Raw genomic sequence first — 14,399 nt, 5'->3', positions numbered from 1 at the left:
CCCAGATTAAACCAAAGCTGCTGGGAACTCACGCTCCGCTGCGGAGCTGCATTATCGAATTATTCTGCCTCCCTAGCTAAACCCTATCCAAGTGGCCTGGCTAGGGAAAGGGGGTGGTTGGGGGGGGTGGGGGTGGAAAGCCCTAGAAGTCTCTCTTCTCCGGGCGTTCTCTAGATAACTTCTGGTACACAAGGAAGAAACTCCAAGCTAGTCCTAACAGCTGTTGGGGTGAAGTTAGAGTCTAGGTGGCCTCTAGCCTTGGACACCTGAGGGGCGTGGGGGAGATGGGGAGACCATGCTCTCTGAGCCACACCTGCAGAGTAGGAGGGGCTGAGCATTAGGAAATAGACCTAGTCAAAGTGTGACCGTAGGTCCCGGGAGTCAGAGGAAGGGAGAGAGTCCACACTCTCCGGGTGTGCGACAGGGCAGCGACGTCCAGGTGGCGCAGATGGGGAGACAGGTGGGCAACCGGTGCCGGTGGGCAGGTGGCACAAATGCCCAAGTGGACAGGCGGCGCAGGAGGGCAGGTGGGCTGGGGGCGCGCACGGCGCAAAGTGGACCGGTAACGCAGGAAGGCTGGGGGGCGGGAGGGCGCAGGCGGGCAAGTGGCACCGCCGGGCAGGAGCTCACCTTTCCGCCGCAGGTACTGCATCTGCAGCCGCAGGCTCGGCCGCTGCCGCAGCTCCTGCAGCACCCGGGAGTCGCCCACGCCGCGGCCGCCCAGGAAGGCGTCGGAACCCGAGGTCTCGGTGGAGCTATCCAGGCTGTCGCTGCGCGGGGGGCGGCCCCGGCACGCACGGTCCCCGCCGGCTGCGGCCGCCACCTCCTCCTCCTCTGTGCAGCTGTAGAGCTCGGTGAGCAGCCCGCTCACCAGGGACGCCGTGCGGCTCGTGCGGCCGGGGGGCTGCGGCTCCTCGTCGCCCTCGCCCGCCGGGTGCCCCGCCACCACCGCCGCCACCTCCTCCTCCTCCTCGGCTCGCAGCGGGTCCCGCGTCCCACCCGCGGGAAGGACCTCCATGGCTCGCACCGCCACGACGCCCCGCCAGTTCCGGGAGGGCGCGGCCACGCGGGCTGCAGAGTGCCCGGCAAGGGTCCAAACGCCAACCAATGGGCGGAGGCCGGGGTTCCGGCTTCACCGCCACCGGCGCCGCGCCCAGGTCCTCCCGCCGTCCCACCTGACCCCCGAGCGTCCCGGGAGGCTGCACGGGAAAACCTTCCTAAAACTCTGCCCATCTGGCGTGCACGAGGGTTTTAATGACGCTGGGAATCCTTTCCCTCCATTAGAAGACCTGGATTAAGAGCAACTGAATTCCATGACACGCTGTGAGGGTTTAATAAACCTTCCTGAGTTGACCGAGCTAATAAAACTCGCTAGAGCTGGTTTTAATGGTTAGATCGAGTTGATGAGAGATTTATCTTTTTTCTTAGATGATAGATAGATAGATAGATAGATAGATAGATAGATAGATAGATAGATAGATGATAGATAGATAGATAGATAGATAGATGATAGATAAATGATAAACAGATAAATAAAATTATTATGGAGTGTGTGCACTCTCATCCCAAAACAGTAGAGGTCAGAGGACAACTTTGTGTATTCAGTTCCCTCCTTCCAACTCTAAGCAGGCTCCAGGGATCAAACTCAGGGTTGTCAGACTTGTTGGACAAGTGCCTTTGCCTGGTGAGCCCTCTGGACAGCCCCAGAGATTTATCTTCACACTAGGACTTCAGAAGGATTTTGATACCATCACCGTAGATATCTTTGTGAAATGTAGTCCTATGGACCGTCACTTTAACCCTGTGATGTCCTCGCTTTTCAGTGAGGGCCCTGGAGCAGTGAGGCTGGATGACTTGCCACAAAGCTACCTTGAACTTTTATTAGAGTCTGCCTCTCATTAGGCGTAAATACTCCTCCGTCTAATGCTGTAATTGCACCTCTAAGGAGCCCACAGAGCTTCTGGAGAACAGTGGCAGGCTTCCTGTGTGTTCACGCTTCTTACACTTTGGGAATGAATACAAACATGCTGCCCTTGACCACATCACTCTCCAGGTCGTTACCATCTTGCCTTTGTGTGGGATGGCAGGCCCCAGCATGCTGAATAATAAAGGCTCTTGCTGGGCTGGAGGGATGGCTCAGAGGTCAAGAGCACTGACTGCTCTTCCTGAGTTCAATTCCCAGCAACCACACGGTGGCTCACAACCATCTGTAATGAGATCTGGTGCCCTCTTCTGACCTGCATGTGTATATGCAGACAGAACACTGTATACATAATATGTCTTGTGGGACTTCTCCAGACCCTAACATAAGCCAGAGGGGTCGAACTAGCAAGAAGCATTCCTCTGTGGTCTCTGCCTCCGTCTCTGCCTCCAGGTTCCTGCTTTGAGCTCTTGCCCTGGATTTTCTTGATGATAGAACATACTGTGTAAGATGAAATAAACCCTTTCCTCTCCAGGTTTCTTTCCATCAGTGTTGTATCACAGCATTATAAGAGCTAACTAGCACAGTCCTCATTGACAACTGCCTAAACGAGACTCTCAACATTTTGATAATTTTTTTTAACAAGTGCAGATACACACCTGAGAAATGATGAAAGCTACGACTGTATTTGGAATTGATGCTTTCTAATATCAGGCAGTGAGCATTTTACTGTTGTCCTTCAAGAACTCCTCCTTGGCCAAGTCAGAAGAGAAACACAAAACATTGCCAACCAGTTTGTCCTCATGGGAACTCAATTTTGCCCTTTAATTTGGCTGTTTAAAAATTAATCATGTGCTCAGAACGCCATACAGTCTGCATTTTCAATTCAGTTACTATGCACGAGGAAGATTCTTATTTCTCAATCTAAAGAGATGGGATGGAGGGTGACAAGGGTGTTTTAATGCTTTTGAAAGCCATCAAATCTTTTTTTTTTTTTTTTTTTTATGGTTTTTCAAGACAGGGTTTCTCTGTGTAGCTTTGCGCCTTTCCTGGAACTCACTTGGTAGCCCAGGCTGGCCTCGAACTCACAGAGATCCGCCTGCCTCTGCCTCCCGAGTGCTGGGATTAAAGGCGTGCGCCACCACCGCCCGGCTGAAAGCCATCAAATCTTACACAGACTTCAAGACATACAAGACAGGTCTCTTCTTTGCATAACGGGAATTTCAGTCAGGGCCTCACACATTCTATGACTAGAGGAAATCATAGTGGAGTACAGAGAACTGCCAAGAAAGGACTCACAACCTCCCCTCTGCACACTCCAGAACCCCAAGAACCCTGAGGTGACAGGCCAACGGCTCCCACCCAGGCCTCCCACACACAGCAGTACATGGGGCCTTCTGAAGTCAGAGAGATCTGAGAACATCATCTTTCACCTCAACACAGCTATCCCAGCAATTCCCTCTATAAATCTGGACTGCTCTCTGTCTTGGCCAGAGAAGTTTCTCTCTGCGGCAGGCAGCATCATGTAGGGACTCATAAATGGTCAAAGTGCTGAAAATAAGTGACCGCAAGCCCTCAGTCCTAAATGGGACATCTATGTCACACCACACATGCACAAACACACAGTCACACCCTACCAAGGCTCAGGAAATATCACAGAAGAGGGAAGAAAAGAATGCAAAAGCCAGAGAATTTGGAGATGAGGAGGAGTGTGGTAGAATATTAATTTAAGATGTGTTACATTTGTTTATGCTGTGGAACATTTGTTTAATGATGCAAAGATGTGTTGCATTCTTTTATGTTGCATTTGTTTAACTCTGTGAAGCTGTGTTACTGTGCCTGTCTAAAACACCTGATGGTCTAATGAAGAGATGAACAGCCAATAGTAAGGCAGGAGAAAGGATAGGTGGGGATGGCAGGTAGAGAAAATAAATAGAAATTTGGAAGGATAGAACAAGGAGAGAAGGATGCCAGGGACCAGCCACGCAGTCACACAGCCAGCCACAGAGTAAGCATGAAAGTAAGATATCCAGAAGAAAGAAAAGGAAAAAGCCCAGAGGAAAAAGGTAGCCGGAATAATTTAAAGTTAAGAAAAGCTGGCAAGAAACAAGCCAAGCTAAGGCCAGGCGTTTGTAATTAAGAATAAGCCTCCATGTGTGATTTATTTGGGAGCTGGGTGGTGGGCCCCCCAAAGCCAAAAACAACAAACAATAGAGGATCACTGTGAAATACTGCCTTTTAAACACAGCAATTGCACTCATGAACCCACAGCGGCAGTAGTTCCCAGCAATTAGCACTAACTATACTTAGTGGGGAGAGACAGCTTCGGAGAGGGAGAGGGGAGGGTGGACATGGAAGAACTGGTGAGTTGGGGGGGGACGGAGAAAAGAGATGTTGGGGGAAGCAGATAAATCAAGATACACTATAAATATGAAATTGTCAATGAATAAATAAAAACACTCTAAAAATTTATACATCTGTTTAGTGGATTTTGTTTTGTTTTGTTTTTGAGACAGGATCTTGCTATGTAAAACCAGGCTGGCCTCGAATTCACAGAGATCAGCCCTGCCTCTGCTTCCTGAGGGCTAAGGTGAAAGGTGAGTTCTTTTTTTTTCTGCCATGTACAACACGATTTCGGGTGTTCTTTGCCTACTCTCAGAATCGTGAGAGGGAGATCTGGTCACATGGCTGTGTCCCTGAGGCTGGTGGGTTTCATTCGTTTCTACTAAGGGCAATGTCGTCTTGTCCTCTGTCCCGCTAAGTGACTTTATATCCTCCCCAGTTTTGCTATTGCACACAGTGTTGCTGTGGATGCTTTTTATTTTTGCCTCCTTGTGGACGTGTGCAAGAGTTTCTGACGGGAGGGTGAGTTCATAACTGGCTGGGTTGATGAGCCTACGTGCAGCCAGGTTCCCCCTCGAGGGAAGCCACATCTCAGGTCGCAGGGAACCTGGCTCATTCCCTTCTCTGCATGTCCCGGATAGCTCCCCAGAGTGGCTCTGCTCCTTCACACTCCACAGCAGCGCATGAAGACACCCATTTTCCTACCACGCAAATTGGACTTCACATGTTTATCAACATGGAGAATCCAAAACGGCCCTCTTTTCCTTTTAACGTGTGTCTCCTTAAAGGCCTACAAGGATAAACATGTTTACATAGGTTGATAGCAGTTTGTCTTCTTCCTTGTGTTGTTTGGATGATGTAGAACGGTCTGGGAGGCACAGGCCTGACCTGCTCAGGATGATGCCCCATGGGAAAAGGCCACTGATTACAAACTGAAGCAACTTTAAGTGCTATTTACATAATTAAGTGTGAATGCGGCCCAGCGAATAAGGTGCACGTTGGTGTTCACTTGAAAAGCTAAAAACTCCTGAAGTACTGAGACAGGGGAACCTGACTTTGACAAATGTATCCTGCCTTTTATGTTTTCCGGTTTTCACTCAAATGCCAACAACATGAATACACTTTCTGGGCTGGAGAGATGGCTCAGACAGCGGTTAAGAGCACTGGCTATTCTATAGGTCCCGAGTTCAATTCCCAGCAACCACATGGTGTCTCACAACCATCTGTAATGAGATCTGGCGCCCTCTTCTGGCCTGCAGGCATACATGTAGACAGAATTCTGTATACATGGTAAATAAATCTTAAAAAGAATACACTTTTCATTAAATAATAATGTCTGTATGGAGTCTACCAGGCTCCTCTGTGGTGTTATTTTATTTGTGCTGAAATGTGACATTTTATTTGTATGTTAATAAAGTTTGCCTGGAAATCAGAGGTCAAATAGTCAGCCATAAACAGAAGTCAGGCAGTGGTAGCACATGCCCTTAATCAGACCACATGGCAGGCAGAGTCTCTGTGTGTTCAAGGACACAGCCAAGCGTGGTAACACAGGCCTTTAATCCCAGTACCAACCATAGAGACCTGGAGGTCTGCATAGACAGGCAGTGATGAGAAGGTGATGTGGCTGGGTTAAGAGCCAATGAGAAGGCAGAACAGGAAGGCAATAAAGGCACAGGTTAGACAGGAAGAGGCTCTCTTGGGAAGCTACGGTGACGTGGTAAGCTAAGGTTAGTTGGCAGCTATTGCTCTGATGTCTACGGCTTGCACCTCTGTATTTGGCTCTGTGGTTTCTTATTTAATAAGACTGTTTAGAAATTCGTCTACACTCTCTCCTCCAAAGAAACAAAGCTTTAAACAATGAGGACATCATTGTGACCATGTTTTCAAGTATTAAGTCCTTGTACAGGAAAAGGACGTCATATAAAAATCACACATCACTGGTGAGCTGGGTGCTCCCTTCCACGGATCTAAGGCTGAGGAGGGCCGTGCTGAGGAAGCCCCAATCTCCTGATTCTGCTCTCTGCTCCATGGGGCTCTTTAGTCCAGAAATAGCAGAGGCAAAAGCTAGGAGACAGGATGCTCTCTTGGCCCCTTTGTGGACAGACTCTAAATTTGCATGATGAGAAAGATCCACACCACATGCACAGAATTCAACAAAAGTCTGTTTCTACAGCTTGACTTAGAAACTATCAAAATGTATCTAATAGATAAAGATTAAAATCGATACACAGTATCCTATGTGCCTATTTATGCACACAAACCCATATGTCTACATATGTGATGAGAAGATAATAAAAGCAGCTGTGGACAGAGGTATGAGTATATGTAGGCTGCTTTTTTATGTGTTAGTCACAATTTTATTTTTTTTATTTGTTTTTTTATTGGTTTTTCGAGACAGGGTTTCTCTGTGTAGTTTTGGTGCCTGTCCTGGAACTCATTCTGTAGACCAGGCTGGCCTCGAACTCACAGAAATCCGCCTGGCTCTGCCTCCCGAGTGCTGGGATTAAAGGCGTGTGCCACCGCCGTCTGGTCAGTTAGCTTTGTTTTTAGTATGCATGCGCACTCAGCCAACGGGATGTCAAAAACAACTTTGGGAGTTAGTTTTCTCTTTCTGCCGTTGGATTCCAGGTTAAGCTCAGGAATTACCCATCAAGCTTGGTAGTAAACTCCTTTATCTGCCGAGCAATCAAGCTAGGTAATACTTCTAACTCTGTGTTTGGACTAGTCTTCACAGGGACAGAGTGACCTTAATGTAGCCGAGGCTGAGAGTCTCATGCCCCTGCCTTATGAGTACAAGCCTGAACCATCACACCAGCTTTATATTTTTAATAAAATCCTTCGATTTAATTCTCTGATTGTCTAAGGATTAGAAACAGGGTTTCTTTTGTTACCAGAATGTCAAAGAAATGATGTACCTTTTCCAGTACATCCAGTCCATGGTGATATTTATTCTCTTACTGACTGATCTTTGGTAAGTCACCATCAGCCAGGTTTTGCCACTGTCAAATTCTATTGTTTTCCTCCATAATTACTAAGCATGTAATGAGGAGCTACTTTGAAATTAAACAAATCTCCTGGTTCTTATCAGTATCTTCTACCGACTGGAGAAGTACTGGGGAGCACTCCAGGGACGGATGATTATATTTATTTGGTCTCCTGTAATTGCCCATGTCAGAAAATACGGCTCACCCCTTAAAAGTAAATGTCACAGTCAAGGTGAGCTCAGTTATCATACTGAGACAACCAACAACCCCCTCGGATCTCAGCGGCTCAGGGTGTGACCTGAGGTTCCTGGTGACCCAGCGTTCACACCTGAGGGACTCGGGGACTGAGATGAATTCGGCCCTGGCTAACCTCTGCCCGGAAGAGCCTCCTATGGCTTGTACTACACCTTCTTCAACAACATGAACCACATAGGTGGGTCACCTAAAGGAGTCGAGGAAGACAGTCCTAGCCTGTGTTGGCCAGAGAGGAGCGGGGAATGAATATGTCAATAGCTCCGGGGACTCCAATCCCATCTCCGGGACTTCAGATCTCGGCCCAACAAAGTACACTTAAATAGGACCGTTTCTTCCCTATATTTTTCTCTCTCTCTCGTGAAGATGAGGGTAACCTCTGCACCTCTTGAGTTCCAATTTGGTCCTGAGGTCGCTTTGGCCACCGGAACCTGGGCAGACGGCGGGAAGGGTGCCGCTCTGTAGACAAGAATGCTGTAAGACCCTGACCGTGGACAGTGGTGGGCGGAGCCTCGGCCCACAACCGAACGGACGGAACGAACGTTGACTCTTCGTCTGTCCAATCGCATCACGCCCGAAAAAGAACCAACCCCGGGTGAGTGAGACCCGGAGCTGCGACGACCCCCGGGGAAGGCGTCAGTCTGGGGCTCGCCCTCTTGACTACCCTGCCAAGGCCTGGTGTCCTCGGTGGACCGGCTGGTCCATTGAGTGCAATTTTCAAGGATTCCGGGTTGTGCTCCCCACCGCTACGCCCAGAGGCCCTCCGCGGGGAAGAGCCTGGACTCTTCGGAGTTCTCCCACGGTGGGAACTGGTGAACCGCCACCGTAAAGACGGCCTTGGAGGGATTGAGTCACCGAGTGAAAAGTACCCTTTGATACCGTCGCCTCCATGTGACTTCACATTCCGACTGGCCCCCCACACACACTAAAGGCGACCTCCTCTGATAAAGAGGGAATCTGAGCTCTTCACCCGGTGCTTTCTGACCTTGGACCAACATGTCCAGGGTGGACACGACATCTCCGAGTGGACGAAGTGATCCTTCAGCCATCCAGAGGGCAACCACCCGAGAGCACCCACCGAGACTCCGGAGGACCTGCACTTGGACTTGGAAATCAGAAGGCTGCACCACAGCAGACAGCAGACACCTGAGCAAAGGCAATGCACGTCGTCCCTGTGGGTGGCAACCTCGCCGGCAGCGTGAAACGATGAGCCCCGAACACCCCCGGAAAGGGCAAAGGAGGAAACGCCAGGAAGAGTGGGGAACCCTTGTACAGACTCAAGAGCCAGCCGAGCCTAGGAGGAGGGTGAAACAGGAACAGGGTGAAATTGAGCTTGAGTGTGAAGAATCCGGCAAGGGTCAGATACGGAAACCCCAGGAAGAGGATCGATCACAGCTAAAGCCCCGAGAGATCGACAAAGGCTCTCAGGAAGAGGCCCTGACTGAGGTGAAGTCTGAGGATGGTGGGAAGGGTTGCAAACATTCCTGCTGCAACACAGAGGAAGGTGTTCAGGAACATGACAAGGAAAAGTACCGAAGGCTATTGGAAAAGTACCGGGCTGTTGCTCAACCCGGTGATCATGTGAGCTCAGACCCTCACAGTGCTCACACGAGCCCTGTGGACACCTCGAAGAAGATCAAAGGCCGTGTGGAGGGACAGATTCACAGATCTGAACCAGCTCACTCTGAGCCAGAGCAATCTGCCTGTGCTGTCACGAGAGAAGGTCAGTCACCAGCGAAGAGTGAGAAGAGGTCTTCAGAGGAGAAAATTTCCAATGCAGAGGAGATTGTTGCAACAAACCTCAACAATGACAGCAGAGGACACCACCCCCTGCCCGACTTTCTGGGAGGAGCCCAGGTCCAAATCGGCCCAGACAGTGTCAGCAACCACATTCTCAACAACAAAATACCTAAGGCCAAGGAAAAGGCTCTTGCAGATCAAGAGAAGGGCAGAGGACTGGACCATGGCCCCGATGTCACAGCAGACATGGAAAAGGAAATTAGGAGTGCATTAGGTCCAGGGCCAGAAGATGAGATCTTGAGTTGTGCCTTCAAACTTCGAATTACGCGAGGAGACATCCAGACACTGAAGGAGACCCAGTGGCTCAACGATGAAGTCATCAATTTTTACATGAATCTTCTCATGGAGAGAAACCAAAATCAGGGGTACCCATCAGTTCACGCATTCAATACCTTCTTTTACACCAAATTCAAGTGTGGAGGCTACAGGTCAGTCAAAAGATGGACCCAGGCAGTAAACCTCTTTGCAAAGGAACTTATTCTGGTGCCGATTCACCTGGATGTGCACTGGAGCCTGGTGGTAGTAGACCTAAGAATAAAGCATATTATCTATCTGGATTCGATGGGACAGAAAAGACCAGATGTCCTCAAGATGATTTTTCAGTACCTGCAGGACGAGAGCAAAGCCCGAAGGAATATTGATCTGCACCCTTTGGAGTGGAGGCAATACAGCATGCCAGCAGAGGAGATTCCTCAGCAGCGGAATGGGAGCGATTGTGGAATGTTTACCTGTAAATACGCAGATTATATTTCCAGAGGCCAGGCCCTCACCTTCTCTCAGCAGCACATGCCTCTGTTCAGGAAGAAGATGGTGTGGGAAATCCTGCACAAGCGCTTACTGTAGGGGCCCCTGCTGGCTGCTCAGACAGCTCTGCAGTCTCTCAGGATCCATGGTCTATGGAGCTACAGCCAATGGCCTCTGCAGAAGTGCTAGAGAAAGGTGTCCTGGTCATTCATTTCAAGTCATTCTCTTTTCTGGGATTAAGGAGATCTGCCTTCTTCATGGAAGGTGACTGAAATAACTATAACGTTGAATGTTCATCTTTTATCCCAAGTCTCCCTGAATATAAACCTCAGCCTTGTAAGGGCTGGACTGCATTGGTTATTTAAAAATTCTCTTCAATTTAAAGCTATTCTTATTGTTATATATATATATTCAGCTGAAATTTTTTTACTCCTTAAAATTAATATTCCCCCTATTCCCACTGTGGAAATAAGCATTTTGTATTAGTGTTATTTGTATTAGATACTGCCAATTATACAGTAATTATTTTGCATATAATAGTTTTTATTTAACTTTTCTGCTTATTGTTAATCTTATAGCTGTGTTTTTACAATTTTTTATTTAATATAAAATTTAAAGTTAAAGTTCAGAACAAACATACATTGCAAGATCTGGTGCCTAGTGTTGTTTTTTTGTTTTGTTTTGTTTTTTGACATAGGGCTTCTCTATGTATCCCTGGCTGTCCTGGAACTCTGTGTAGACCCAGCTGGCCTTGGACTTGAAGAGATCTGCCTATCTGTGCCTCCAGAGTGTTGGAATTAAAGTTGTGTGCCACCATGCCCAGCTCTTAGTATTGCTTTCATGGTGTAATAAGAGATTGTCTGAGAACCTGGAAAGCAGATGCCAGGGTATGGTCTGCCAGTGTAAGTCACTCATACATATCCCTGCATGTCTATAGTCAAGTTTTCTCCAGTCCCGCCAGGAACCTCGGTCCCACAGCCACTTATAAAATAATCACTCAGAGGCTTACTATTATTTACAAACTGTATGATCTATGGCAGCCCTCTTGCTAGCTAGCTCTTATATCTTTTTTTTTTTTTTTTTTTTTTTTTTTTTTTTTTTTTGGTTTTTCGAGACAGGGTATCTCTGTGTAGCTTTGCACCTTTCCTGGAACTCACTTGGTAGCCCAGGCTGGCCTCGAACTCACGGAGAAACGCCTGGCTCTGTCTCCCGAGTGCTGGGATTAAAGGTGTGTGCCACCACCGCCCGGCAAGCTCTTATATCTTAAGTTAAACCCATTTCTACTAATCCATTTTTTGCCACATGGCCGTGGCATTACCAGTCTGCTGGCATGTTGCTCCTTGGGTATCAGGCTGGTGTCCCGCCTTTCTCTTTCCTGTCTCTCTCCCTGGATTTCCCACCTGCTCTAAGCTACCTTGCCGTAAGCCAAAGCAGCTTATTTATTAACCAACAGGAGCAACATACATTCACAGAGTACAGAAAGACATTCCCCCAGCACATGCCAGTGATTGTTCTTTTGTTCTGAGCCTCCATGGTGAAAATAAAAAAACCTCAGTGAGGACCTGCTCTTCTACCCTGCACTGTGGAAGAGAAAGGTACTTGGAGCTTTGAGCAGAGCCCGGCTGAGCCCTGCAGAGTTGTGGCCATGTACACAGCCTGGGGGTAATGGGATAGGGATATTTGTCATTTGGAACCACTGTCCATGATTACAAATGGGATCAGGTCTACCGAAAGCAAAACAAAACTAAACAAACAAAAAAGGGAGATTGAAACTGAAAAAAGGAAATGATTCCTTTATGTTTTTTCCCCAGGACTAGAGAGAAAATGCTTCAGTTCTCTCCTTTTCTATACATGTAGCAGTTTTACCATGTATAGAAAAAACGAGAAGGTTGGGAAATAGCTCAGCTGGCAGAGCATTTGCTATTCAAATATGAGGGACAGAGTGTATCCAGAACCCTGTTAGGATAAACAACAGTGGAGTAGCTTGTGATTGTAATCTCAAGAATGGAGAGGTGGAGACAGGGGGATTCCTGGTCAGCTTGATCTAATCCCCAAGTTCAAGGTTAGTGAGAGACCCCCATCTCAAAAATAAGAAAGAAAAAGGGTACCATGACGAGGACAGACATCTTAGGTTGATCTCTGGACCTACATGAATGGACATACATACGCTACACACACGTGCACCCACACCCACACACACACACAGGTACATACACGCACCATCTAAAAGAAAGCTCATACTATACAAAGGAGACAAAAAGCCCATTCTATGAGACACGGAAGCCCTGATCCTTTTGTGATCATGTGACCTCTCTACCAGCCTCCTTCTCTTGGAAGTATGTCTTTTCCTAATAAATATATAGATTTAGATATTTTCCTGTCCTGGGCTTTTCTGAAGCTGTCTCTCATCAATTTCCTGTTTGGGAAGAGGAAAAACTTGGAACCCCTTCAGAGTGTCCTTTGAACCCCAATATCATCCAATATCAGCCATGTCCCGGTTATCTTCAAGAGCTAACTCTGTGTTTTTCTTGATAACGCACTATAAACTGTGAATTCCAGGAGTGATTAACTCCTAGACTCTGAAGTCAGCTGACCATAGCTGGGTCTTTGCTACAGTAAGTCCTAAACAGGAATGTGTTCAATGAGTACTTTAGTGAGACTTCACCAGTTTGTCACACCGGCTATGGGAAACACTCTGCATTTGTTTACACATTTTGCCGAAGAAGTCCTTTTAGCAATAATTTGGGACACAACAGGAACCTGGCGGGTATACTAATGGCTCCTTCTATTGGAAACCTATGGGACAGAAGTGGCTGGAGGTGGCAGGTTCTTTAAGTTTAGACTTGAAGAGAATAGACAACCATTTCTGAGGTTGTCTCAAATACAACTCTACAAAATTGTCCTCTGCTCATCACACATATATCATGGTACCTGTACACACACACACACACACACACACACACACGCACACGCACACGCACACATGCACCATAGTAATAATAAATTATCTTTTTTAAAGAACAAGTACTTCTGGGAACTTATTTAGTTGATAGAGTTCTTGGTCAATGCATAAAACCCTGGTCTCTATTCCCCAACACCACATAACCCAGTGTGGTGGTATTATCTGGAAATCCAAGCAAATAGAGGCAGGAGGATTCAAAGTTCAAAGCCAGCCTCACTCAGCTACACAGCAAATTAAGGCACATCCTGGGTGACATGAAGGCCTGACTCAAACAAAAGAAGGGTAGGCCAATACCCACAGGATTGCCATGGTAACATCCCCAAACATTGACAATGTGATATTTCTGGATTCCTCATTCTGTCTGATTCACCTACCTGTTTATGCAAGTACCACAAGTGAGTTCATTCTTTTCATTGTAAGCATTAGTGGTTGAACTTTGTTATATATTAAGGTTGTTTTATTTCTAGTCTAAATTAATACATAGATTTTAGTGGTTGAACTTTGTTATATATTAAGGTTGTTTTGATTATTTTTAGTCTAAATTAATACATGATTTAGGATTTGTTTTCTGCTAAAAGACCATTTTAGATTTTTATAAAGAATACTTCAAATCCTTAAATCAATCCAAAATAATAGAGCCAGATGACCATGGACTGAAGATGTTGAAGCCATGAAATAAACAACAGCTCTCTTTGAATTGTTCTCCCAAGTGTACAGGTCATAGCTACAAAAAGTACACAATTCCTTGGGTGTAATCAGACATTTTCCATGTCCCAACCACTGGTCCCAAATAATCAGCTCAGAGGATGAATATGAATTATAAATGCTTGGCCAATAGCTCAGGCTTGTTATGAACTAGCTCTTACATTTTAAGTTAATCCATATTTCTATTTAGCTTTGCCACATGGTAGTACCTTTATTAGCATGGCACATTCATCTCCTACTCCCCTCTGCGTCTGGCTGGTGACTCCTGACTGCCCTTCCCATCATCCTTAGTTTGGTCACCTCGCCCATACTTTCTGACTGGCTAATGGCCAATCCGCACTTTATTAAACCAATTCAAGTGACAAATCTATACAGTGTACAAGAGTATTATCCCACAACACTTGGGCTTTTTTTTTTTCCTGTGTTGTTTTAAAAGCAAACTTAGAGGAACTACATGGACAACAGGGAGGAAACATGTAAAGACCCATGTGCTTGCATGCAGGGCATCTCACGAGGTCAGAGTCACAGGATGGCAGCCACTGTGCAGTGAATGCACTATAGTCAGGACTGGAACGGCAGCTGCGGGTCAGGCTAGTGCCCAGTGTGCATGATGCCTTGGGTTTGATCTTCAGCATTGCAAGAACACTAACCTCTCCCCACAAAAAAAAAAAAAAAAAGCCTACAAATG

General features: G+C 47.0%; 1 protein-coding gene and 1 pseudogene across 3 annotated transcripts in view; one reads left to right on the top strand and one right to left on the bottom strand.

The window, feature by feature from the left end:
* The window catches only part of Tbc1d30 (TBC1 domain family member 30), an 89,155-nt gene extending 87,870 nt beyond the window's left edge, over positions 1-1,285 (bottom strand). Inside the window, exon 1 of one of the 2 annotated variants that reach the window (XM_076554176.1) lies at positions 631-1,285. In XM_076554176.1, the coding sequence (XP_076410291.1) occupies positions 631-1,018 (388 nt within the window). In that variant the 5' untranslated portion in view covers positions 1,019-1,285. The remainder of the gene's footprint in view (positions 1-630) is intronic. The other variant, XM_042263113.2, reaches the window with a different exon arrangement.
* A 6,670-nt stretch (positions 1,286-7,955) lies between these two features.
* Positions 7,956-11,043, top strand: LOC102926463 (sentrin-specific protease 2 pseudogene; annotated as a pseudogene). Its single transcript, XR_013045611.1, has one exon. The product of XR_013045611.1 is annotated as a sentrin-specific protease 2 pseudogene (transcript).
* The last annotated feature ends 3,356 nt before the right edge of the window (positions 11,044-14,399 follow it).

The sequence above is a fragment of the Peromyscus maniculatus genome, chromosome 18, assembly GCF_049852395.1.
Source record: "Peromyscus maniculatus bairdii isolate BWxNUB_F1_BW_parent chromosome 18, HU_Pman_BW_mat_3.1, whole genome shotgun sequence".
NCBI classification, from domain to species: domain Eukaryota; kingdom Metazoa; phylum Chordata; class Mammalia; order Rodentia; family Cricetidae; genus Peromyscus; species Peromyscus maniculatus.
This window is presented reverse-complemented; position numbering and strand designations above follow the sequence as displayed.